The following is a 25,533-nucleotide window of genomic DNA, read 5'->3' on the forward strand; positions in this document are numbered from 1 at the left end:
TCCCATATTAAGACTTGGACTTGGCAATTGTTTCCACATTGGAATATGAATTTTAGGATTTTTAAGAAAATATTAGGGACTAACTTGAAAAAAAAAGTCCAAACTCTAATATAGGAACAATTGACTAATTCCGGACTTAACTTGAACAAAACAAAGTTCAAGCTCCAACTTGAGAACAATTATCAAGTTTTGGGCTTAACTCCAAAAATAAGTTTAGACCCTAATGTGATAATAGTTACCAAATTTTGACCCCAAAAGTGATTTAACCATTAAAAAAAATCCAAAACAAAGAACTGCCTTGAAGAGTATATTGCAAAACGATGCCGTTTCCCTAGCTGGAGTCCCCCAATGTTCAATATTAGTACTTTATCCCCATGTGAGAAACAAATAAATCATCGTTTATTTTGCAGATTGACAACAAAGAGAACGACGAGGTACGATGAAACCCTTTCTAACTTTCTAATCTCCATCTTCTGCTATTCAACTTCTGTTTCTGTTTTCAAGTACCCAACTTTTATTTTTGCTTAACGAAGCCCTAAGAGTTTTTTTGTTTTTGCCTTTTCTTTTTCAGGCATTGAATTGAAGGGATTCAATCTGTCAATTTTAGTTTTTGGTGAAAATTAAAAGATGGGGTCATCATCAGTAATAACCCCAGAAGATGTGTTGGAGTCATTGATGAATGATGGAACCATTGATGCTCTCAGGTTGAAGATTATAAATCAGCTAAAAGCCAATGTTAGTCTCTCAATAATCTCTTTTATATTCAACCTGGTTTTATTTGTGTGTTTTTTTACGTAAAAGTAGTTCCTTGAACGATTTTCTGGGACAGTGCCCCTTAATTTTGTGTATTATCATGAAATTTTGCAATTTTACTGATGTTATTTATTTGAGCTCGTTTGATAATAGCTTGAATATGAATCTTTGTTCCTTGTTTGAATGCAATTAAGTCCTTTTAGTCTTTCTTTCTTTATGATGTTATAAAAGAGAAGATTTTATTCTTTTTTCTGGGTACTGATTATAATGTTATATGCTTATCGTATAATCTCTGTAAATGTTTTGACTCCATCAAGCTTCAATGATTTGTTTATTATATTTATTGTTCTAACTTGGTTAAAGATGATGATTAACTTAAGTTCTTGGGTCTCCATTGAAGTTGCTGATATTGATTGTGTGCTTTGCTGATATTACATAATTAATTAATATTGTCTACAAAACCTACTTTCATTGAATTTGAAGAGTAATGACTTATAACACTTCCTCCAATGTATATGATATCTGCAATTTCTCTTTGCTATAGGAGGAGCTGAAAAACACAACGATCAAAATGGCAGAGCAGAGTAAGGTCCTAAACACATCTGGTGCAGAGAAACAGACCAAAAGAGAATTGTTTGATGCACTTAGGCAGGAACTTGAGTGAGTCTTGTTGATCTTTCATTGTTCTTAACAGCTAACGCTCAATATTTCTTAGATCATTTCATGTACTTCTTTCATGTTTTTACCCTCTGAGCCTGAGGAGAATTGTTTGATGCACTTAGAGAGGTGCTTGAGTGAGTGTTGTTGATCCTTCATTGTTTTCAACAGCTAAAGCTCAAAAATGCTTAGATGGTTTCGTGTCCTTCTTTCATGTTCTTACCTTCCCAGCCTAAAGAAAATTGTTTGATGCACTTAAGCAGGAACTTGAGTGACTGTTGCTGATCTTTGTTATTTTTAACAGTTAAAGTTCAATAATGCTTTAGACATTTCATGTGCTTCTTTCATGTTTTTATGTCCTGGCCTATAGTTTATCATAATTTATGAAACTTTCTATAGTCATCACTCTCAATATGCTATTTGCTCCTGATTTGAAAGCTAATGGGGAATTAAATGTAAGGTGGAACTAATTTTTGTTCTTATCATTGGGCAGAACCCCAGTGCTCGAGATGGCCTCAAAATCAGTTTGGGAGTTGATTCTTGACAGCAATGGGCTAGGGAAGGAAATAAGTGAAACGGTTGAAAGAGTCTTTTGTAAATTAAGTGGCAGGGAACCTCCACTGTTTCCTCATTCAAACGATGTTGTTCTTCTGCCTGAAAAAGCAGTCGGAGATGAGAAAAGAAAAGGGAAGGAAAAAGACTGTGAAAACGAAAAGGAGAACTCGAAATCCAAATCAAAGAAACGAAGTTTCAATGACATGAATGCCAATGGAAGTGCCACTGACATCACTGGAAAGTCTACCGATACTCCAGCCGCACCCCATGATGCTAATTAATCTCCCATGCCTAGCATGAAGATATCTTCATGTGTCAACAGAAACGATTGTTGCAAAACCTAATGTGGTGGTCTTTTGACTGGGAAGAAAAAGACAAGAAAAAATTTTCCCTTCAATTTCCAGTGATAGAACAACACAACAGTGCTAGGTTTAGTTCATTTCCTTGTATATCCCCAGGCCTGTTTCATTTGGCTTTGCTTATTGACAAAGTAGATAAAAAAGTTGCTTTTTTTTATTATTATTATCATCCAGTTTCTGGCCCTTGCACCATAGAAATAAATTGTTGAACACCATAAATGAATGTGACATAGATTGGTGTGGTGTTATCTACTTATTCCTAGGCACCCATTTATTTCTTGCCTTGCTGTACTTTGATAGATTGTCCTCAAAAGAGACCATGTGCACTTAGAAGCAGTGGAGCTCGTAGCTGTGAAATTTCAAGGCAGATATGGAGGAAGGTTTTGGCAGCTTGTGATAGTGAAAGAAGTATGTGATCTTGGCAGGATGAACTAAATTGGGCAGTATATACCAGGTTTGGCATTTGAGAAACAGGAGCAAAGGACTTAGCATGAAGTCTTTTAACACAGTTGTGAAGATTTTTAGATTTAAAATAGGAGAGTTTGATTGGTGGAATCTTATATTTTCAGTGGTAATGTAAGAATTTGGAATGTGATTATCAATGTTTAGATTTCAAATATTCTCATGAAACGGTTTTCTATATTTCTCACTGTTAAAATTCCGAACTTAAAATTATTTTTAAAAAAATGGATGGTGTTTGATAAACTAAAAACAGAATAAGGGTTGAAAAATTAAGTATTGAAGATTCAAGTCATGAAATTTATGTGATATATTATTCAAAATTAATTATGGAATATAATTAAATTGTTTGATATATATAGATTTTAAATAATAATAATTCAAAATTAATTATTGTCCATTGTATTCTAAACGAAACCCTAAAGTTTTTATAGAATAATATAATATTAAAATAAAATAAAATTTATTTAAAATATTTTTCATTAACTAATAAATAGTCCTAATCTAGAAAAATTCTATTGGATTTTATTAAAAAAATTTATTATCATGTATAAAAATTTAAATCATTAAAAATATTAATTTTTTTAATTTTTTAAAAAAACATAAATATTATTTTCTAAATTTCCATAGAAGTCAAGAGATATTATTTTCAAAAAGGATTCGACAGTGATTAACCTTAATCAATTAATCTTGAGTAAAAAATTTAAAATTTAATTTAATTTAAAAAAAAAACTTGAGAAAATCTAAAAATATCTACCGTTTTAATTTTTTTTCCCTAAAAAATTGATTATGAAGATATAATACAAAAGAAAATATATTATATTTTCTTCATTTAAAATTTAATAACATAGATAGATTTCTTTTTGAATTTTTTAAATTAAATAATCGCTTAAGATAGAGTATATTTCATAATCTTATATTTTGTATAGATAATATATGTAAGTACATTTTAACCCATGGCCAAAAAAGAAAAAGACAGGCAAAGCAGAGTAAGATACTGACCTGAACTCCTCTGGCGCAGAGATGGATATGGGCGGGAAACATGAGTGCGTGTTGTTGATTCCTCATTGTTTTCAACACCTAATGCTTCTCATAATTCATAAATTTTCTCTAATTCATCATCCTCACAATCTGCTATGTCTCATCAATATATGCTGCTTCCTTTTTCTTCTTTTTCTTTTCATGAATATGTGCTAATTTCTGGCATTTCCATGATAGAAATTTTTAAGATATATTTTGGGTCAGTTTAGTATTGCTTTTAAGAAGTATTTTTTAGACCAAAAAAAAAAACTTTTGGAGAAACATTAAAATTTTTTTGCTCCTGTCAAAAACACTTTTAAGCTAATTTTGAAGGCTTGAAAAACATTTTCTCTTTCGAAAAACATTTTGTTTAATAATGTTTTTTTTCTCAAAAATGATTCTTAAAATACTAAATTGACCCTTTGTATAGTTTGAGCTGATGCATTGAGAATGTTGCTCAAATGTTTTGCTCCCTTTTCATGTGACTTTCTTGAATTCTCATTTTTAAATATTTTTGTTGAACACCATAAACGAATTTGGAGGCAGGGTCTGCTGGCAAGCAATTTGTAAGCTCAAAGTTTAAGGGGTTTGGGTTGATAGTATGCCTTCTTAGGAGTAAAAGTGTTTATTGGCTAAGTCCAACCAATGTCTAATTTTAAGAACATTTTAAGTTAGAAGCTTAAGTCCAATTCAACTATCTAAAAACCCCATATTAATATTTAAACATTATAAAATAATAATACATTTGGGTTTATCTATGGATAAAAACTCTTTACCTAAAGTTTGGAAGCATAGGAGAAGTTCTTTTGTTAATATTATTACCGGTATTCAATATAGGGTCATTCATAGTTATACCTTCTCTAATTATATCATAGTGGGTTTGCTATCCGTCAGCACATGTTTAGCTTATGATGTCTGAAAGCCCTCGTCCAAACAAGTATTTTATAGAGAGCTGATAAGGAATTTCATTAATAACTGACAGTTTTGATTCTTGAGAACAATTCGATGAATTTAGTAGATCTTTTTAGGAGGACCCAATGACCATAGACTCAACCTATCCAATTTTTACATTGCAATAGTTGGCTGTTCATGGACTAATTGCACCTACCGTTTCTTTTTTTAGGGTCAATATCAGCAATGCAGTTTATCTAATGTTAAACCTAATTCAAAAACCACTTAATCTATAAATAGTTGTACTTAAAAATATATAGATAGTGTTAACTTAAGAAAGCTGATTATGGATTAAAGAAGAGCATCATGAAATATGTTTTTGAAAGGCTAATTGTAATACATCTAGTTTTATTTCAAAGATACAATTAGAACTTTACATCTTATGTGGTCTTAGGAGTATACGTAGACCTATCCAAGGATAAAAACTCTTTACTTTAGAGCAAACCACTTGATCCATAGACAACACTACTTAGAAGTACATAGATAGTGTCAACATATGAAGCAGTGCGGAGCATTATACAATATCTTTTCAAGGCACTAATTGTAATACATCTTGTTTTACTTCAAAGATATAATTATAATTTTATATCTTAATTCGTCTTATGAGTTTATAAATATATATACATATAATATTTACGTTAAATATAAATTTACCTCCCATCATCAATAAATCTTTAAAATTAATATTTTTTGATGGAATTGTGATTTGAACCCAGACTAATTTTGAAGAAGTGAACGCCTTATCAATAGATCACAATTTGCATTCAAAATTAATATTATTTTAGTATTTATCTTTCTATTTGATTTCTAATTATAAAAGGTTTAAAAATTTCTTATAAATATAACACTTTACTCCAAAATTAGTATTTGTCTATTTATTTCAAATTATAAAAAGTTGAAGACTTTATCCTCTAATCAATAAATTTTTTTGTCTTTTTTTAGTATTTATTCAAACACTAAAGACTTTTATCACTAAAATTTAATTTAAATAAGATTTATCAATAAAATAACAAATAGATAAATAAATAATCATCTCAATGTAATTGATTTATCATAACAACATAAAGATAAATAAATATTTATCTTGCTTTAATTATTTTTTCATATTAACCACATCAATTAAAGTTTGTTCAACCCCATATAACAAATTTATAAAATATTTCTCAAATGTTAGAAATTAATATCAAAACACACAAGCAGAGGCGAAATTAAGGGTGGCAAAAGACCCTATTTTTATAATTTAAAAAATTTTAAATTAATAATAATAAAATTGCATTTTCATCTTTCAAAAATAATAAAATTTTGGACTTAGCATTTTGGAACTAATTAATATAAAGCAAAAATGAATACCAAAATCTCTTCCTATATTCATATGATCTAAAAACAAGAGCAAAGACTTCCATAAGTTGCATAAGGAAATCATAAATCCTAAAAAAAAAAATCACTTCTTCCTAGAAAACTAAATTTATATACTAAAAAGAAAAACCTATTAAAATCATAACCAATAATTGCCCTCCTGATTGCCGTCGGAATTATTCCCCGACGAACTAAACGAACCGTTGTCGGTCGTCATGTTCATAAGTTGAACATACAGCTGCGGATCAAAAATATCGGTAGGCAAATTATTATTATTCATCAACGCACCATTGTCACCCATATTTGGATTTTCTAAAAAATTGCCTCCTGGGGTCATCATGCTATTTGGAACCACAGTTTGTGAATTGTTGTTGGAGAGCATGTTTTGTTGGTATTCATCATTGACTGTTTGGAGCATTGATGGTTGCTGCTGCTGCTGCTGCTGTTCCTGCTGCTCCTCCTGCTGCTGCTGCTGCTCCGGCTCCTGCTCCTGCTGCTGCATAAAGGCAAATCGACGAAATTGATTCTGTGGATATGGTATGTAATTGCTTCGGAAAGGCACCCGCGGGACAGATGAAACAGTAGCATTGAATGGCATTCTAGTTCCCCCAATTTGATTTGCAATGAAATGATTATCTCCAAAATTGTTGATCCTTGCTAGTTGATCCCAAAATGACATTTGACTGCTTCCGTATTCTGAAAAATTCATAAACTACATTATAATACAACACAATTTGAGTATGTAGAGGGACCGAAGCCATTATATGATAATGATGGTAATACCTGGTATGGGTGAATCAAGTGGTGGAGGGCGATACATTTGATCAGGTGTTCTTGCAAATGAAAGAAGAGGTTGCTGTTGTTGTTGGTCGATTCGAGGAGGACTGATTTGAAGTTGTCCACCGAAATTCAAAACAACATCTGCAACAGAGGGTGGTGGAAAGTATGGAGAATTGCTTTCTGGAAAATCTTGTCGATTCAACTGATGCAACCGTTTGTCGCTTCTTAAGAGCTTCTCAAGGGGTCTCTCAAGGGATCCTGGTGGAAATGTAAGAATGTGCCTCCTGAAAGATACAAATTGAGGTTGAATACATTGATAGGAAATAATTGTAGAAAGGTCAAATTGTAGTTTTAAACCCTGTAATATGCTCAACTTATGATTTAGTCTTAATCTTCTTATTATCAAATATCTAGCCATAGCGTGTCACCATTCTGCTTATATTAGCAACAATATTACACCTTAATCTAAATCACTAACACTGTTAAAAATTCAATTAGCCGGTTGAAATTTAAGCAAAGTTAAGTATATTTCGATGAATATCAAATAATGGGCAATGTATCAAATATAAACCCGAACCTATTACTAGTAGCTTGCCCTCCAGTGAAGTCAGAAACCATTCTCCATTGAGTGTGCTTCCTTGGTTGTGGATCAACCTCATGATAAAACAATGGAGGTTGATTTAACTGCACCACGACACGACACAAAAATTCAATACGATTCGATATAATTCAATTCAAAACTATACATATATATGTAATAGAAAATAGAAAATGTTAATTACCTCAATTTGAAGAATCCCAGGTTCACCTTCTTGCACAGTAGCCTTGAAAGCCGAAATATCAGACCATTGTACTTCAATCTTGCTTTTCAGCCCACTTTCTAAGACCTCCCACACCAATTTCTTTTTAGCAAAATAACATTTGGCTACCAAATCACCTTCATTCTTCGATTTCCTCTACAAATATTTTATTTTCATTCAATATGTATATATATATATGACATACATAATCGACACATAAAATATATATAAATGATTATTCACCTCCCATGAGCCGATTGTAATTGAGGACATCATGAAATTTTCAGCTTTAAGCTTACTCATATTTGTATGTTGTAAAATATAGTCGTTTGGCATTGGTGTAGCAGCCATGGCAGTATAAGCATTATCCGTCATGTTGTCGGTCATGTTGTGAAGGTTGTTAAGGCGATTTAATTGATTTATTTCCACTTGATCTAGTCTTGCTAAGAATGATGGTGTTTGAGTAAGCTTTAAACCGAGAGGTGGTAATCGCCACAAAGCTTCGTTCACGTTAAACTGCAAATTTTCAAACAAAAGAAAAAATTAGAACAGCCTATAAAGAACAGCATGCATGAATATAAAGGTGGTGTTTGATCTATTCTTGCTATGAAAGATGGTGTTTGAATATAAAGAACAGCATGCATGAATCAAAAGAAAAGAAAAGAATCCATAAAGAAAATCAAAGAAAGAACCTCTATACGTCGTCTCCAAACCGCTTCAAGATATTCATCGGCACTACTCCTAAAATCTGCAGAATCGTTCATACCATAATGCTCCATAATCAAAAAAACAAAAAAAAAAACCCAGATTTCTTTATCAATAAAAAAGGAAAATCCTATTTGAAAAACATGGAATGTGAGATTAAAAGCAAATAAAAAAGAAAATTAAAAGAACCTGAAACTGAAAACTGACGCAGAGAAAAGAGAGAGGGAAAAAAGGTGTTTGAAGAGAGACGATTAGTTTGAGAAACTAAAGTGAGTTATATGTATATATATATACACAAGGATTCCTGCTCCTACGTGAAAACTAGTATATTAGTTTATTGTTTATTACATTTTATTTTATTTATTTTAAAAAGGTATTTTGGTATAATAGAAACTTTGTTATTTATTTAACTTAAAGTCAAACTGTTAAATATGTATTTGGATGTATATCAACTTCTTTGTAGTTTGTTAATTAGTTAAAGTCTTAAAAAGTCTTAATTTCTTTTTTATTTTTAAAAAATAATACTTGTAATATTTTATTTTTTTTAAAGGAAAAAAGTACATCAATCAAGCAAAATCTTAATAAGAATCTTTTAAATGATTAATAAAAAAATTCTTTTTTATTGGATGAATTAGTGGTGAAATTGGATCGAATCAGGTGAAAAAATTTTAAGTTGACTAGTCCTATTTTAGGTTCAAAAAATATTATTTTAGAAAATTTTTAAAATTTTAACTTTCTTTATATATATTTGAAATTTTTATAAGTATTTTGAATTTTTATTTTTATTTTTATTGAGAGAGATCAATTTGTTTATTTTTAAAATTGATATGGACCAAAAGAGTATTTACACTACTCTATTATTCAAATTATAAAATTCAACTCGACTCGAATTACTTATTCTAGTTGACTTGAATAATTTAATTCAATTAACTTGAATTTTATTTTTTTAAAAATTTTTTTAAATTAAATCGAATTTTGTTCACTAGATAAAGAGAAAGAAGGATTAATGTGAAATTCTATCAGCAATAAATCCAAACTCTAGAAAGTAGAGAATAAATTGAAATTTTTCATTTTCAATAACAAAAAGAATTCAGCCTAGTCTGGTATGAAAATTATACAGTCAACTTGGATTTTTCTTAATAATTATTTTGATGAAATTAAAGAAAAAGTAGTAAAAATGAAGGAGATGCAATCTGACAGTAGATATGTACCATAGTTATTTACTATAAATAAGATGAAGAAAAGAAAGAGACATTAATTATATAGCCATACAAAGTTAAACATGAGATTTGCTACTTTTTATTTAGATTCTAACTTTAATTATGTTACTTTACAATATTTTTTTTTTTGTTTTTTATTAACATTGAATTGCTATTTTTTGTTATTTTTCACATATAATTAAATAAAGTTATTTTAATGGTCGGTAACATTGAAATTCTAATTTTTAGTAATTAGTTGCGGATGGAATTGTTAAATTTATACAGGTTAACCATAAATAAAAATATCATTAGTCAATTATTAAAAAGGGGTAGGAATGACTTTCAATATATTTTTCAAGGCATTGTATATTCTTGAATCATCAGGTCAATATTTGTACCTTTCGCCAAACTACAAAGCAATGTCTTGGAGATTTATTTTTTTTTCAAATTTCAATAAGCAAAGGCAATTTTCCGCACTATCTCCTTTCACTTCCATCATTGACGACTTTTCGTTTTGTAAGGGTGAACAGTTCCAAATTACCACCCATTACCTTTTTTGCAGTAACTACCACTTTTAGAAGCAAGTTGTAGATGGTCTCACTTTATAACGTACCTCCCAACTGAGGGATTATTGTTATACTACTATCTCGATTAGAGCATGTGGCAACCCCAGAACCAACCGAATCTAGATGTAGGGACTAAGTCAAGGGGTTGGAAAGGGCCCCACTTGCCCCTAAACTATTTCCTCCATTTAACTCTTTTATAATTTATAAAACTTTAAATTAGTAATAGTAAAATTGCATCGTGACCCTTCAGAAATGATAAAATTTTAATTTAATTCTTTAAAAATTATAAATATATAGACAATTAAAATAATAAAATTATATTTTTACTATAATAAAAAATATACATTTTAATTCTGACATAATAAAATTTTTTACTCCACCCTTATCTAGATGGTCTTATTAATTCTGATATAATAAAATTTGTTGACTCCATCCTTATTTAGATGGTCATTTTATGACCAACCACCGGTGTGCATCATAGTCCCAGCCACCTCACAGGAGAGACCGTCTATCCTTAACTACCCGGTCAAATACACTATTAAGCCATCCACTAACGGGTGTACTCACTCTGATAACCCTTAATAATAATTTAAAACACACAGTTGAAATAATTAAAAGATTAATTGGATTTTTGATTTAGTGGTGCAGCAATCTTTAAAAAGAAAGCTACTATCATTCCATCCACAGCAGTCACTTGCACACGTCACATATAAATTTCTACACGTGATTTTCGATCACCATTTCTTGATTAAGTTGATTAAAATTAAAACCAATTATTAGATAATTACGTCAATTCTAATCATCAATATCAATAAATATTATTAAAGCTTTCAAAATTCTCTTTAAAATATTTTTTATTTAAAAATTAAAAAGTATTATTGAGAAGAGTTGAGGTAGGATTCTCAATGAAAAGCATTGTCCCATTCAAAGAGTTTTGTCTCTCGCATTTTAAAGAGTGCTCAATTAAGATTATGAAGTATAAGAATCGTACGGTGAATGTGGATCAAACACGTGACCTTCGTAAACTTTGATTGATGGTTTGATTTTTCATAGAAGATATTATTTTATGGACCTTTCTCACTATATCATTCATGATCCCTTTTGTAATTATTTAATGACGACATTTCAACAATTTTTAATATGTCATTAACATATAATTTCAATAATTCTCTAACTTTGAATCAAGATTCAGAATTCAACATTTATAGTATGAGATTTAAGATTTTAAATTTTAAATTCGAGATAAAAAAATTATCAATAATATGATGAAAAAGATTAATAAAATAATTTTTCCCCATAGACTCGACCAAGTGAGAATATATATATAAATAACATTGTTACAACAACAATCAACAAAGAATTATTTGCATTAGGGATAAGATATCTAACCAATCATAGTCTAATGGCTAAGTCATTAGCAGCTAATGATAGAGAAATTGAGGTCATTACTTTAATGCTACTACTAGAGTTGTATGCCAGCATCCATCAAGCATGTGAATCTCTACTTAGTGACATCTGCAGCTGTAAGTAATATAAAAAGAGAGAAATGTGGAAGGAAGGTCATATCAAACTGACATAACTTCCTTTTTGGGATAAAAACCAATGATTAATTAAATAAGATTTTGGGAAGTGGGATGCCGAAATTAAAGAGTATTGGGTAGGTCTTCATCGATTGATGGAGCTTGACCCTTTGTTAGATGTTAGAAAATGGAAAATCTCATCTGTCTAATCAAGAATATAGTGATGGGCGGACGAGATCATGATTTCAAGCAAATTTCTGAAACCTCAAATCTTCTCTTAGCTACTAATTTCAATTTTTATATATATATATTATCCATGTTGTTTAAATTTATTTTTAATTGTTAATATGATAATTATATGAATATAAGGATTAGTCATAATTATAATTATAATTAGACTTGTTCATAGGTAGGGTTGAGTTAACCCTTAACAGAATTTTAAGTTTAGGTCTGACTTGAAAAATGAGTCTAAATTTTTGTCCAAGTTCGGCCTAGATTATAGATGTTAAATTTGGACTCAGTCCGTATTAATTTTTTTATTTTATTTTTATATAAAAAAATTTGAAAAATACAATATATCAAAAATACTAATAGTGAAATTATAGCAAAAACAACAACAAGACAGTGAGAAAATAATAGCAAAACAACAATTTTTTTTTACAAATTCAAGTCGAGCCAGGTCTGGATCAAAAAATATTATTCGAGATCTATATTTTTGTCTAATCTCATTTTTTGGACCTATATTTTTGTCCAATTTCATTTTTTAGACAAACTACTTGGTTAGCTCATGAACAAGTCTAATTATAACAACAGGAAAACAAGTGACAAAAAACAAATTTATTAAGTTCATAGCCTGTATTATAATTTTTTTTCACTTTTTATATAAAATCTTGAATTTAAATTTTATAAACAATTCATTTAATTCATTTAAAAATTTAATTTGAATCAACTTCAAATTTAATGAAAAAAATCCATGAAGCGTGTGCAAGGTGCAATATTTGTTGGAATGAATCAAGGTGTATGCTGAGTGCTTAGATATGTAGAATCATTGTCTTACTTTATGTCATTATTAATGATATAGTGATGCATGTATTCTCTCAGAATGGAACGTGCCCCCAATAGAATCCATGCCCAAGCTTCAAAAGCTTAAAGACACTACTTTTTTGTGAAAATTCACATTCTCTAAATTCAAGTGCATGGGGATTTGAGTCGGCTGATTGGACTTAGAAGTGGATAATGTTAGTTAGGTAGCCTGATAAGCTGAAAAAGGAGTCTACCCATTGCTGTACTCACTTCACACTTTGCTATGATTTTAATGGGTAGAATAATGAAAGAATAAAATTAAATTAAAAAAGGGGGTGTCTTTTTGTTAGTTGGTGACTATAAAAATTCATGTGTCTATGAGAAATAAGAAGCATGAGTTTGATAGTGAAGTAGTGGTCATCCCCAAGAGTCATTAATGGCTTGAAAGCTATTACTACAGTTCCATATCTTTGGTGGAAGTATGACCAAAATATGGTCCCCCAAATCTCTCTTTTTTTTCTCACCTCCAAGATGATGATGGCAATGATGACGATGATGCCACTTTTGAATTTACAAATGTGATAGTATTGGGTATTGGATGATCATTATTTACTTAAAAGAAATAAATCATAAAAATTAAGATTTAAGTATTAATATATTTCTTTATATATTTTTTTTAATTATAATCTCTTTTGTAAAAGGTGGTAGCTTTTTTAGAGAGAAAATTTGTAGTTTAAGGTTAAGATATGTCATTAGTTTCATAGTAAACCGAAAATGATACTTAGAGATCACTCATTAAATGAGATTGTTAGTAAAACTTAATCCCTAATATTTATCAAAATGCTAATAAATACTTAACCAACTAAAGTAACCCGTGTTATAATTTTCTATTTGAAAAAGAGCATAAAAATATTGAAGTTGGTGCGATTTTGCCTTCAAGTCTAGCAACGGGACATATCAAATTTTGGGTTTCTTCGAAGGTGCATGCATTGAATCTTTAGAGATCATTTACTTAATTGAAGTTTAATCTACGCAAGCAGTTTAGTTTATTAGTTTATTTGTGGGATAACTTTAAAACATAATCTTACTGTTGAGTTTTAACACAAATATTTAATTATTTCGTGAAGGAATGATTACAAGAGTGAAATTGAAGGTGACTCGTCCAAGAGTCAAAGTTCACGAGAAAAGAAAAAACTGAAAGTAAAGACGTACTGAAATGCCACCAACCCACTCTCTATTTTATATCCGCACATTAGATGCCAAAATGATATTTATTAGCTTCATATGACACGCCATGTACTATAATATACATATACATATATATATAGCACTGGTCATGATTGTTTTGGATTCTTACACGTGCTCTTGGTCATTTTCCCTACTTCTTATGAAGATAATCTTAGATTTTCCATCATAAGCATAATCTAAAAATGAAGAAATAATTAAAAACATAATCAAATGACGTTTGCTATCATAAGCATATCTGGAAAACGAAATATGAGCTGAACTTCAGATTTTTGGACAGGATAATAAAGACAATTACTGAATTGCATCTGCTGGAAACTGGAATTCATGGCATTTCACTTCTGTTCCATATTTGTTGGTTTGTTGTTGTGAAACAATATCAGAAATTTATACTCAACCTTGTTATTTCTTGATTGAAAATTTTGATGTAATTCACAATATAAAACTGGGTTTTGGATTCCAAGATCAGTTGCAAAGAATATTCAGCCAAAAACCAATCTAAACCATTGGCTGGTAATAAGAACCTAATTTACCATAGTGTTATCATCATATTCGAAGGCCAAACTGAAAATCTGACTGTAATCATCTACAAAGTGAACATCGAGACCTTCTGTTACATTTGGGGCAAGCTCGTCATAATCACGTCTGTTAGCAGCTGGGAATATTATGGTCCTCACTTCACTCCTCTTTGCTGCTATTGTTTTCTCCTTCACCTAAAGATTTAAAAATGTTGCTTTAGTAAGGTCACAGAAAGAAGAATTTAGCATAGTAATTAACTAATTATGATGTTATGACATATTACTTGAAAAGGGAAAAAAAGAAAGGGGGGGTCAGTTTAGCTTACCCCTCCAATAGGAAGAATTTTCCGTGTCAGAGTCACTTCCCCAGTCATTGCTAGATCCTTCCTAACAGGCTTCTTCATGGCAAGGGATAGCATGGAAGTGATCATGGTGCAACCAGCACTGGGTCCATCCTTAGGGGTGGCGCCAGCAGGGACATGGAGATGAAGCTTGGAATTGGCAAAGTATGGGTTAGCTGGTTCTTTCTCCAGCAAAATGGCTCTAGCAAGTGTGTGAGCAATTTGTGCACTTTCTTTCATGACATCTCCAAGTTGACCAGTGAGATGAAGGGCTCCTTTCCCCTCACCTTGTTCAACCTGAGTTGTTTCGATGTACAAGGTGGAACCACCCATGGCAGTCCATGCTAGACCCATCACAACACCAACTGGAGTCCGATCGTAGATGCGCTCTGCATGGAAAACTGGTTTCCCAACAAAATTGGCTAGGTTTGTGGTGTCCACCACCACCTTCTCAACTGCCTTAGTTGCTTCAGTTTCCTGAAGTTCCCGGCTGCCTGCTGCATCCTGCAGGGAAAGAATTTTGAATAAGCAACTCGATTATATCGTCTCGAAACTAAAACAAAAAAAAGGCATAACAACCCACACAACCTGTTGAATAGTTGTTTCTTGCTACAAATGTTAAAAGGCTGACGTTCTTGGATTAAAGTTTAGTAGACAAATTTGCAAGGATCAAAGATCGGCATTTTATATGTTTAACTTCATAAGCTTCATTCCGAAAAACAAATTTTCCCCAATTCTCAAACCCAAACCATTTTAGAAATGAATAACTATTAAAATACCTTTGGATCCTTAGGCTGGTCGTTTGTCTGAACTGCGTCAACCTGAACCGAGGTTTCAACTTCAACATCAGCCTTGTTTGCAGCAGCATGATGATCAGATTCATCAACAACCTCTGCTTTGGCATCAGCAGGTTGGACCATGACAGACTCATTTGATGATCCTTCTCTCACAAGTCGAAGAGCAATCTGCAATCCACCAACATAGTCTTAATCTATCCAGATTCCACACAATTTTGAGAGATTATATGACTGGAAACAGGGTATGTGCATGTGAATCCATGTGACTGTTTACTGTAATGCTTCATGATTGAAACCTAGTAACCGTTGCAAACTTAAGATGGGCGGTTGTGCAAACCTTACGATAGATCTTTTCTATGTGCTTTTGAAGGTTTCGAACTCCTGCTTCTCGACAGTAGTTTTCTATTAGGCCAAGAAGAGCTGCATCAGTTACCTCAACCTGGACAAGACAGCTTGATGAGAAGTCAAATACTCCCCTTACATTTTTAAAATTTCTCCAAAAAAAAAGAAAAAGTACCACCATAATAAAATTGAAAATAACATATCACTCAGTCAACAGATTTTGCAATTAATGAATCAATGTACTTTGTTACTGACAAGGTCTGGAAAGATATGGAATAGGGGAAAACCACCTAATAACAAGTGCAGAGGTAATTGGCTTTGCCATTTAGCTGATATCAGCATCACTAGAACATACAGGGAATTCAAAACTACCAATCATACTTTTAGTACATGGAGGAGAGAAGAGAAAGACTTTAACATCCAGCTCAAGTTGGATTCAATGTTTGTTCCACCTTAGGGACTGGAACCACAACTTCCAAATAGTTATTCTCTATTTTGAATCTTTATGCTTGCATGTTAAAGGACTGTAACGTGCAGACATGGATGTTGGGGGAAAGAGAGAAAAAAGGGATAAGACCAGGTGAAAGAAAAACCTGTTCAGGTTTGACGCCACATGCTTCTCGTGCAGTTTTCTCCAGATAATCTCTAGCAATGTGCATTTTCTCATCAGTAATGTAACCAGCAATAGCAATGACCTCCATTCTGTCCAAGAGAGGATTTGGTATGTTGTCCACAACATTTGCTGTGCAAACAAATAGAACCTGCAACCAAATGCTTAAGATATGTAAGGCATCAAGTTTACTTGTTAAATATTATACAAATGCCAGAAAACGATTGAAGGCAAGCCAGCTAACATGGATACTCTAAATCATAAACCAATATACCTTCGATAAGTCAATAGGTACATCGAGATAGTGGTCCAAAAAGTTGGCATTTTGCTCAGGATCAAGGAGCTCTAGCAAAGCACTAGCTGGATCACCAGCATGTCCCCTCCCCAGCTGCCATTATGTGAGAATCAACTGGTCAACCATTATCAAATTCAACAAGACTAAATGGTAGAGAGCCATATTCAAGGAAGCGAAGAGCAAATCATCTTAGTAACCTGAAGCTCACTATCCATGCAAAGTTTTTAAACATTAAATTTAAAATACCTTGTCTATTTCATCAATTAGAACAAGAGGATTTTCTGTCCCCACATTTTTCAGGCACTGCACCATCTTTCCTGGCATAGCACCGATATAGGTCCGTCGATGGCCCTGGATGTAAATTAGGATATAACACAAGGGATCAAGGCAATTATGATAAAAGATGTTTACTGACCATAATCAGGGAGAAAGGTGAACAACTACCTTGATTTCGGCAACATCAGACAGTCCTCCAACAGAGAACCGAAAGAATTTGCGGTTCAAAGCACGGGCAATGGAACGGCCAATACTAGTTTTGCCCACTCCAGGTGGGCCTGAGAGACAGATAATTTTACCTGCAACACATCACAAAATGATCATGAATGAGCCAGTGCTGTTATTTTGAACTGAAACAGATGGTCAGCTTGTACAGCTTAACAGCATGCATTAATGTTGAAGCCTAATGATGTTGGACTCAACAAGATTAATTAACAAAACTATGTAAGGAAACCACATATCTGAGTAAAAAGTCACCAAACTCAAACTAGTAGGAGCCCACAATATCAACTCTATTCCTCAGAAGAACATAGCCAAGGCTATTAAACTCAAGAACAGAAGATAAAACGGATTCGTTTCTAGAGATTTTTATTCATTGAACAGAAGCCTAAAACCATGTGGGTTCTTACTGGGAAAAGAGTAGATAGAATTTAAAGAAAGTTTCGAAACATTAGCAACCATACAAAAAGAATAGGTTAACTGTCTCATGCAATAATTTATATATCAGAGCTAAATATTTACTGCAGCAGTTAGTTTGAGATTTACTCTGACTGAAATCTGTTGTTCAGAATATTTAGGTACAAAGTGGAGTTGATCAATGCCACTTCACAAACATGGAATACAAGTGGAAAAAGTGAACTTTTGCGAATTCTCTTCTAACACAAACTTTTTTCATGAATGTAGCTCATCCTAAAGACCCAGTAATTTTCTTTATTTACCGACTTTTGGATTCAAGCTATCTGAGTTTTATACTTCATATGACAAGATTGCAATTCATGAAGCATCTTTTAAGCTATCGTGATCTAATCAAAGGTGAATAAATTAACAGTTCAGATAATATTGTATCCCAGAGAAAACCAGTTTGACAGAAAAAACATAAAGCATCAATCCACCTATGTTTTCAATACAAATCTATAAAAGAAAATAAGCTTGACCAACCTTGTGAAGTTCCTCTGAGTTTTCCGACAGCTATAAATTCCAATATTCTTTCCTTAACATCAGCTAATCCATAATGATCTTCATCAAGAATTGTTTGTGCCTGGATGACATCAAAGTTCTCATCGCTGCAAAAACGAAGAACATTAGAGACGTATATACAGATCGAACTATTAAAAATTTCTGAGTTGTTCCTTAGTTATTCTGCCCTACAATCAAGCATGACAGGTTATACATCAGAAAACTACTTGTGCCACAGAGAACAAGACCTGATATAAGATCATAACATCACGATCACTTGTACGTGAGATTGGGAATCATTTAAGAAATAAAACTTATATGATATCAATGCTGAATCATAATCAGACTTAACATAATTTGTCTTAACATGTATTGCAGGAGTAACTGAACCTGTAATTTCCCCAAGGAAGTACCGTTAACCAATCCAGATAGTTACGAGTTACATTAAATTCACTTGAACTGGCCTCTAACAGCTGTAGTTTAGTTAGCTCCTCTTCTATAACTTGCAACACATGAGGTGGGCACTTCTCTCGATTTGGTTCAAGTCTTTCCCTAAACTTTGCTGCAAGAAAGGAACAGAAAAGTATACTAAAGGTCATAATAATTATTTAAAAAGATAACTACAACTGTGTAGCAACTTATGCTTGGGGGTTTACATAGACTAGAAATTGCTGTTATATTATTATAATATAACTGAAATTCAGAAAGTTTCTTTTTATTGGAAAAAAAAGTCCAAAAATAAACAATTAGTCTAGTTCTTCATCCGTACGAAAAATTACTTCAACAACAATGTTCAAGAGGAGCATCCATGCACGCAAATGACCATTTTTGTGTGTGAGAGAGAGATAGAGGAAACACAAACGGGTAAATACTATCTTGTGATTCTGCCAAATATGACAAGAAACAGAACTAACCAGAAAGTGCAGTTTTGTCGTCTGTTTCTAACCCAAGTTCCTGCACCAGAAAAAAATGAAATTCATTCCAATTTCAACAGAAGAAAGGTTGGAATAAAGAATAGAGACAAGAGTTCAAAGAAAATAAAATAATTATATGGGGGGCATATTTGACTATATTTAAAGATAAATTGGTAAAAGCATTAGCACCACCTAAGAAGAACATAAATAATAAGAATAATATTGGAATAAAAATACCTTCTTTATTGCCTTAAGCTGCTCATTCAACAAGTATCGGCGCTGTTCACCACTTATCTTTTCCTCGATTGCTTTCGCAATTGACTCCTAAAAATATGCTTCAAATGATTTAGACCTACTCAAATCAAACAACAACAACAAAAAGGTTTAAATAACGCAGAGGTGCAAGGAGATTCAATGGCATCAAGTACCTGAATCTTGCTGATTTCCATTTCCTTTTTTACTAATTCCAGTGTAAGTTGCAATCGCTTATGCACCTAAGGAAAACAGTACAGAACAGTTTAACGAGAAAAAAAGATAATTACTCCAATTTCCAAATATATAAAATCAAACAAACAGGTCAATGCCTATTCCAGGATAATTCACATAATAGATGTTTGAGACTCATGATATCCTCAAATTAAAACCAACTAAACCAGAAATAGATCTCAAAAAAGATCAGTAATCAATATTACATTGTATCCAGTGCACTTACATCCAACTCTTCAAGAACTTGCTGGCATTGCAATTTGTTTGCACCAGATATCGCAGCTCCAAAATCTGCTAACCTTGGAAAATTGAAATCACCTATATGCTGCAAAACATTGAGAAGGCAAAAAAGAAGAAAGATTTCACAATTAAGTCGCTAAAGTTAATTGAACAACCCAACAAATAGATTTGATAGTGAGATGATGCACATAAAACAATCTCTAGTGCAGGCAATTGACATGAAAAAAGATAGTAACCATTCTAATATTATTTTAATATTTGAATATTTGCAGAAGCATTTTGACAAATTTATGATGATTATCTAATGTGAAACTCAATGGAGACTACTTTGAGGGAATATTTAGGGCAAAGTCGAAATACATGGAGGAGTTAGGAGCTCTAGAAAACATAAAGAGAAGATATAAATCAACATAAACAAAAAAGAAATAAAATTTTGGAAGAAAGAGCACACCTGACTATATGTTTGAACATGATCCCTCCAAAGGGAACTAGTTTTCAGAACATCTCTTAGGGTGGATATAACCTCAAAGGATGTTGCCTTTATGACATCATCATCCTTGTCATAAGGTTTTTCCTACATGATAAAGACAGCTTAGTGAATCAATAGATTAATAAACTATTCACTGCATACTTGAAAAATCAATTCTATGTTTGAAATTTAAACATAGAATTCTGGAAATGACAACATATAGACAACATACCTTGAGATGATCAACTTTGACTGTAAGGGGATCTTCACTGACCTGTATAGAAACCATGCTGTTTAAGTTCAGAAGGTTTTGCATTAACATTCATGTATGACAGATAATTTTACACAAACACCAAATTCTCATAGGCTAAAAAGATAGATTTCAGGATCATTTCCACACACCATCTCTGTTATTCGAAGCCGCCTGTGACCAATAAGGACAACCTGATCCCCTTGGATGCTTGAGATCTGAAAATATCATATTAAGATACAAAGTGAACGCAATAATGCTATATTGTTGCATATGTATCTAACTGCCACTGAAAATTATTGCATTTAACACTAATCAAGATATAGAGGGGACCCTTCTGCTAAAAGAAGAGCAACAAAAGTAGATACCTGAGCAAGGGTGCCAACTTCATGAAGACGATTAAATAACTCCTTTCCTTTAATATCATAAACACTTTTCTCTGTTTCAGAACTAGGGCTGGGCTCAGTCCCCGGTTCATCTTTAAGAAGGAAAGCACCAGCATAAGGAGCTTGCCTTTTCCGGCTTTCTTGCAAAGCTGCTAACAACTTAGGATCCTGCACGATATAGCATCTCCAGGTAAGAGAATCCATTGACCTCATGCCTACATAATAGTGAAAGCAAGCAGGGTATGGACTTTCTAGAGTTACAAAACCACAGATTTTGCTCTAAAAATCTAATCTATAAAATGGTGCCACTTCAAGGCTCAAGTCATATTAACTCGGCAAGGCCACATGTTGGTCAAGATAAGATTTACAAACATATTGATAAAAATTGCTCTAAATTTACATTTCATTAATATCAGCTTTGTAAAGACACCCTGGAATTCAACAATGTAGTCCATACCACAATTTATGAACTACTACCAGTCACTACCCCAATTTAGTACTCCATGTAAGTGAACGGCATGATATACCTTGACATAAATAGGCATGTAGAATCCTGGGAAAAGAGGTCTATGTGGCAAAGGTAATGCCAAAACCTGCAAACATATAAGATAAAGAATTTGTTAAACAAATCTAGCAGAGAACAAATTACAGAGCTTTTTTTTTTAAATGCCGTTCATAATTTCCACAAATACAACTTGTTACGCAATGTCCAAGGGAAAATAAAGTAGTAAAAACTTGGCAATTCACAAATTTACTCTCATTTCATCAAAACTTCAACCAATGCCACTACATTATACATGCTTTGTTTATGTCCAAAAATGTAAAATTCTTCAAAAGGGAAAATAGATTAGTAAAAAAAAATAACAGTTTGCAAATTAAATAATTTACTTTTATCTCATTATACATGTTTTGTTTATGTCCAAAAAGGAAAATTTCCCAAGAGGCCCGGCTTATTTTTCAGCAACTAAGCGAACTCCCCACCACAAAAAGATTCATAATTTCCGAAACTAACCGTCAAGTAATCCTCCGGCCTGGGATAAGTCGGCACGATAGCCGACGATGCTTTCGAGTCAGACCCATCGGAGTTGGACTCAACTCCCTTCACCTCGACCTCAACAACAGGTTGGGACCCTGAACCCGATCCGGACCCATCATTGGAATCAGAACAGAAGAAAGCCCTGGATAGAGAATTCGTAGGGCTCCTCCGAGTCAATCCGGTGAGTCGACCCACTGCATCGAAAAGCGAATTTGAGTCGGGTTTGACTCGGAGTCTAGGAGCTACTGTGTTGAGGCAGTGTCCACGATAAGAGGAGGACAAGACGAGTTTCAGCATTGAAGGGGTAGAAAAGGAATCCTATGTGACACAAGTGGTTAAAATGGCAATAGGAAATGCACCATTGGCCGAGAGGTTTGAAAGGGGAAATTGGGGTTTTAGCGGAGGTCGAAGTTGAAGGCACTAAAAAGTAAAAACCTGTCATAAACCCTTGGATTTTGAAGAGTTACCGTTTTGCCCTTACAACATTTTCTCCCTCTCTGCCCATCTTCTTTCCGTATAATTCTCAATTTTTCTGCAATTCCTTCCTTAATTCAATTTAGGTATATATCAATTTAATTTCTTCTCTATCAGATGCATCCAAAGCCCAAACTTTTCCATGGGAAGTTTATACTTGTGAACATTTTCCCGGGACACAAACATCCCCTTAGACCATTCTCTTCAGACAACACTTCATTACCAATCGTTACCGAACTGATATCGAAACAACACTGGAAGAGCCTCAAAACCCATCTCCAAAACGCAAGCCCCATCACACCTCTGCAACAACTGCTTGATTCCAGGGTTGACCCGTGCCTCACACTAAGGTAGTATAAAGAACCCAGCTTGAAGGGTACCCCAAAACCTTTTTGTTTCTTTCTTTTCCTTTTGGGTGCTTATTTGATTGTTTGTTGATGCCTTTTAGGTACTTTAATTGGTCAGAAAAAGAGTTTAATCTTTCCCATTCATTAGAACACAGTTGTATGCTGATACATTCACTTGCAAATGCTAAAAGGTATCCGAAAATGAGATCTTTCTTGTATAGCTTTGTGAAGAATGAGAACTCCATTTCAGTTTCATCTATTTTTCATGCAATTTCAGTATCTGGTGATAGTTTTTGTGCTAGTTCAATAATTGCTGACATGTTGGTATTGGCTTATGTGAACAATATGAAAAGTCATTTAGCATTTGAAGCTTTTAAGAGAGCTGGTGACTATGGCTTTAAGTTATCAGCTGTATCTTGTAATCCTCTGTTGAGTGCTTTGGTGAAGGAGGATAAGATTGAAGATGTGGAGTATGTGTATAAAGAGATGATTAGAAGGAGAATTGAAGTTAATGCAATAAGTTTTAATACTGTGATTAATGGACTCTGTAAAGTTGGGAAATTGAATAAGGCTAGTGATGTTATTCAGGACATGAAAGCATGGGGGGTCTTGCCAGATGTAATTACCTATAATACTCTTATCTCTGGTTATTGCAAGAAAGGTAGGATTGGGAAAATGTATAAAGCTGATGCTATTTTGAAGGAAATGATTGCAAATGAAGTTAGACCTAATGAGATTACTTACAATATATTGATTGATGGGTTCTGTAAGGACGAGAATTTAATGGCTGCTATGAAGGTGTTTAGGGAAATGGAAACACAGGGTTTGAAACCTACTGTGGTTACATATAATTCTTTGATCAATAAACTTGGTTTGGAAGGGAAGCTTGATGAGGCTTCTGGCATGCTGGATGACATGGTAGGATCCGGTTTGAAGCCGAATGTTGTTACTTACAATGTACTTATAAATGGGTACTGTAAGAAGGGTAAGATGAAGGAAGCTACTGACTTGTTTGACGATGTTGTAAAACAAGGAATCTCTCCTACTGTTGTAACATATAATACCCTGATATATGCCTATTGTAAGGATGGAAGAATGGAAGACGCATTTGCCCTGCGTGAATCTATGGTAGATAAAGGCACTTTCCCTGATGTTACAACATATAACTGCTTGATTTCTGGTTTATGTAGAGAAGGAAACATTACAGCTGTTAGAAAGCTCATTAATGAAATGCTAAATAAAGGCTTGAAAGTTGATGTTGTAACTTATAATATACTGGTAGATGCATTGTGCAATGATGGAGAGTCAAGAAAAGCTACAAGACTCTTAGATGAGATGGTTAAGATGAGTTTGCGACCGAATCACGTAACGTATAATACTTTGATGGATGGCTATTGTAGGGAAGGAAACCTCAGGGCAGCATTGAACGTTAGAACGCGAATGGAGAAAGAAGGGATGCGGGCTAATGTTGCAACATACAATGTGCTAATAAAAGGTTTATGTAAGAAGGGAAAACTAGAAGATGCAAATGGACTTCTTAATGAGATGTTAGAGAAAGGTTTGATCCCAAATCGAACGACTTACGAGATAGTTAAAGTGGAAATGGTGGACAAAGGCTTTGTTCCTGATATAGAAGGCCATATGTATAACATCTCAGGCAGCTAATAGCCTTTCAGTAATTGTTTTGTTGCAGTGTTTTATCATGTTTATAAAAAGATAGTTCCAGTTTATCTTGTTTCCATCCCTCCAGCATCCATTTATATGTTTTTCTTGCAAGAGATACTGCAATATGCTCCTCAAGTCCTTGAACCATGCTATTTATTTCTGATGTAGGAGTGTAGGACCTTTCAAACTTCTGGTTTTTAAAGCCATAACGACAAAGTACAGCCATTGATCCGTAGTAATGAACGTGGCATTGCTGCTAAAAATCGTTGAATTTATTTAGAAAAATCCAATCATGAAGTGTTACACTAAAGCAAGTAGTCCTTGTCGTTCAAAATCTTCTACAAAATTTCAACATGTCTAGCCACCCTGCCTAGCTCTACTTTTTGTCTCAGTTATAATATATCATCAAAAAGCGCCATTTGAGATTGTTTGCAGTGTGGAATTGGCATTGCTAGATTGTTTCCCTTTCGTGTTTGTTATGAACACTTTATTGAGAATTTGTTGCTACATTTCTCGTAATACCAGATCCAAGAGACTATATTTTAAAGGATACCTTCAAAATAAGTCACGCTTTGCTCTCAATTGCTTGGAGTTGAAGTCCGACATATTTTTTGAGAATGTAACAAATGTGCGAATCATTTAACGAATTTAACATAAGATCTGAGCAAGGGGGGGTGTTTTAGGATGAGTCACCACGAACTCTTATATCCTTAATGCCGCTAAGGCTTGAACTCTAAACTTTGAGGTGCCAATAAAGACTCTTTAACTTGGTCCTTCTAATTATTGGCAAATGCATTTCATTTGATCAAGAAAGGAACATTCAAAATTATATAAACTTAAATCACGTCTAAAGATTTAACTAAACGTTCACCCATGATACTATTTAATGGGATAAAAGTACAAACTTGATTAGCAAAATTCAAACAACATAAGTCATACAAACAAATTAACCGAGAGTCATTT

General features: G+C 33.0%; 4 protein-coding genes across 5 annotated transcripts; 2 read left to right on the forward strand and 2 right to left on the reverse strand.

The window, feature by feature from the left end:
- Positions 1-286: 286 nt before the first annotated feature.
- On the forward strand, positions 287-2,954 carry LOC107887111 (uncharacterized). Its single transcript, XM_016811257.2, has 4 exons — positions 287-434; positions 572-735; positions 1,298-1,413; positions 1,904-2,954. The coding sequence occupies exons 2-4, from the start codon at positions 628-630 to the stop codon at positions 2,244-2,246; spliced, it is 567 nt and encodes a 188-aa protein (XP_016666746.1). The 5' UTR covers positions 287-434; positions 572-627; the 3' UTR covers positions 2,247-2,954.
- A 3,147-nt stretch (positions 2,955-6,101) lies between these two features.
- Positions 6,102-8,678, reverse strand: LOC107904501 (alpha-protein kinase 1). 2 transcript variants are annotated; one of them, XM_016830898.2, is made up of 7 exons: positions 8,585-8,678; positions 8,383-8,438; positions 7,934-8,206; positions 7,673-7,846; positions 7,468-7,574; positions 6,894-7,174; positions 6,102-6,806 (listed from the first exon to the last, which is right to left on the reverse strand). In XM_016830898.2, exons 3-7 carry the CDS (start codon positions 8,075-8,077, stop codon positions 6,250-6,252), a joined length of 1,263 nt encoding a protein of 420 aa, XP_016686387.1. In that variant the 5' UTR covers positions 8,078-8,206; positions 8,383-8,438; positions 8,585-8,678; the 3' UTR covers positions 6,102-6,249. The 2 variants fall into 2 exon arrangements, with proteins under 2 accessions (XP_016686387.1, XP_040935857.1); XM_041079923.1 differs by having other exon boundaries at positions 8,383-8,463; positions 8,585-8,661.
- Positions 8,679-14,327: 5,649 nt separating this feature from the next.
- On the reverse strand, positions 14,328-22,381 carry LOC107887129 (lon protease homolog 1, mitochondrial). The gene is made up of 20 exons (XM_041079924.1): positions 22,061-22,381; positions 21,576-21,641; positions 21,031-21,216; positions 20,815-20,880; positions 20,645-20,686; positions 20,395-20,517; positions 19,930-20,028; positions 19,646-19,711; positions 19,455-19,541; positions 19,218-19,257; positions 18,694-18,865; positions 18,286-18,410; positions 17,296-17,426; positions 17,098-17,202; positions 16,831-16,944; positions 16,540-16,707; positions 15,942-16,043; positions 15,587-15,772; positions 14,793-15,311; positions 14,328-14,661 (listed from the first exon to the last, which is right to left on the reverse strand). The coding sequence occupies exons 1-20, from the start codon at positions 22,379-22,381 to the stop codon at positions 14,473-14,475; spliced, it is 2,907 nt and encodes a 968-aa protein (XP_040935858.1). The 3' UTR covers positions 14,328-14,472.
- Positions 22,382-22,675: 294 nt separating this feature from the next.
- LOC107887120 (pentatricopeptide repeat-containing protein At1g09820) lies at positions 22,676-24,633 on the forward strand. The gene is made up of 2 exons (XM_016811269.2): positions 22,676-22,908; positions 23,007-24,633. Exons 1-2 carry the CDS (start codon positions 22,676-22,678, stop codon positions 24,568-24,570), a joined length of 1,797 nt encoding a protein of 598 aa, XP_016666758.1. The 3' UTR covers positions 24,571-24,633.
- The last annotated feature ends 900 nt before the right edge of the window (positions 24,634-25,533 follow it).

The sequence above is a fragment of the Gossypium hirsutum genome, chromosome A11 (genome assembly GCF_007990345.1).
Source record: "Gossypium hirsutum isolate 1008001.06 chromosome A11, Gossypium_hirsutum_v2.1, whole genome shotgun sequence".
In the NCBI taxonomy this organism is placed as follows: domain Eukaryota; kingdom Viridiplantae; phylum Streptophyta; class Magnoliopsida; order Malvales; family Malvaceae; genus Gossypium; species Gossypium hirsutum.

Bases quoted from the DNA above. Each gene is read 5' to 3' on its own strand.
- LOC107887129 (XM_041079924.1), bottom strand. From the start codon at position 22,381: ATGCTGAAACTCGTCTTGTCCTCCTCTTATCGTGGACACTGCCTCAAC. The intron at 20,518-20,644 runs GTATGTTGTCTA...TTTATCATGTAG, and splicing joins TCAAAGTTGATCATCTCAAG to GAAAAACCTTATGACAAGGA. The intron at 16,708-16,830 runs GTATATTGGTTT...ATTTGGTTGCAG, and splicing joins TACCTATTGACTTATCGAAG to GTTCTATTTGTTTGCACAGC.
- LOC107887120 (XM_016811269.2), top strand. From the start codon at position 22,676: ATGCATCCAAAGCCCAAACTTTTCCATGGGAAGTTTATACTTGTGAAC. The intron at 22,909-23,006 runs GTAGTATAAAGA...GATGCCTTTTAG, and splicing joins GACCCGTGCCTCACACTAAG to GTACTTTAATTGGTCAGAAA.
- LOC107887111 (XM_016811257.2), top strand. From the start codon at position 628: ATGGGGTCATCATCAGTAATAACCCCAGAAGATGTGTTGGAGTCATTG. The intron at 736-1,297 runs GTTAGTCTCTCA...TCTTTGCTATAG, and splicing joins TAAATCAGCTAAAAGCCAAT to GAGGAGCTGAAAAACACAAC. The intron at 1,414-1,903 runs GTGAGTCTTGTT...ATCATTGGGCAG, and splicing joins GCACTTAGGCAGGAACTTGA to AACCCCAGTGCTCGAGATGG.
- LOC107904501 (XM_041079923.1), bottom strand. From the start codon at position 8,454: ATGAACGATTCTGCAGATTTTAGGAGTAGTGCCGATGAATATCTTGAA. The intron at 7,847-7,933 runs GTGAATAATCAT...AAATATTTGTAG, and splicing joins TTACAATCGGCTCATGGGAG to AGGAAATCGAAGAATGAAGG. The intron at 7,575-7,672 runs GTAATTAACATT...GTCGTGGTGCAG, and splicing joins CTGGGATTCTTCAAATTGAG to TTAAATCAACCTCCATTGTT.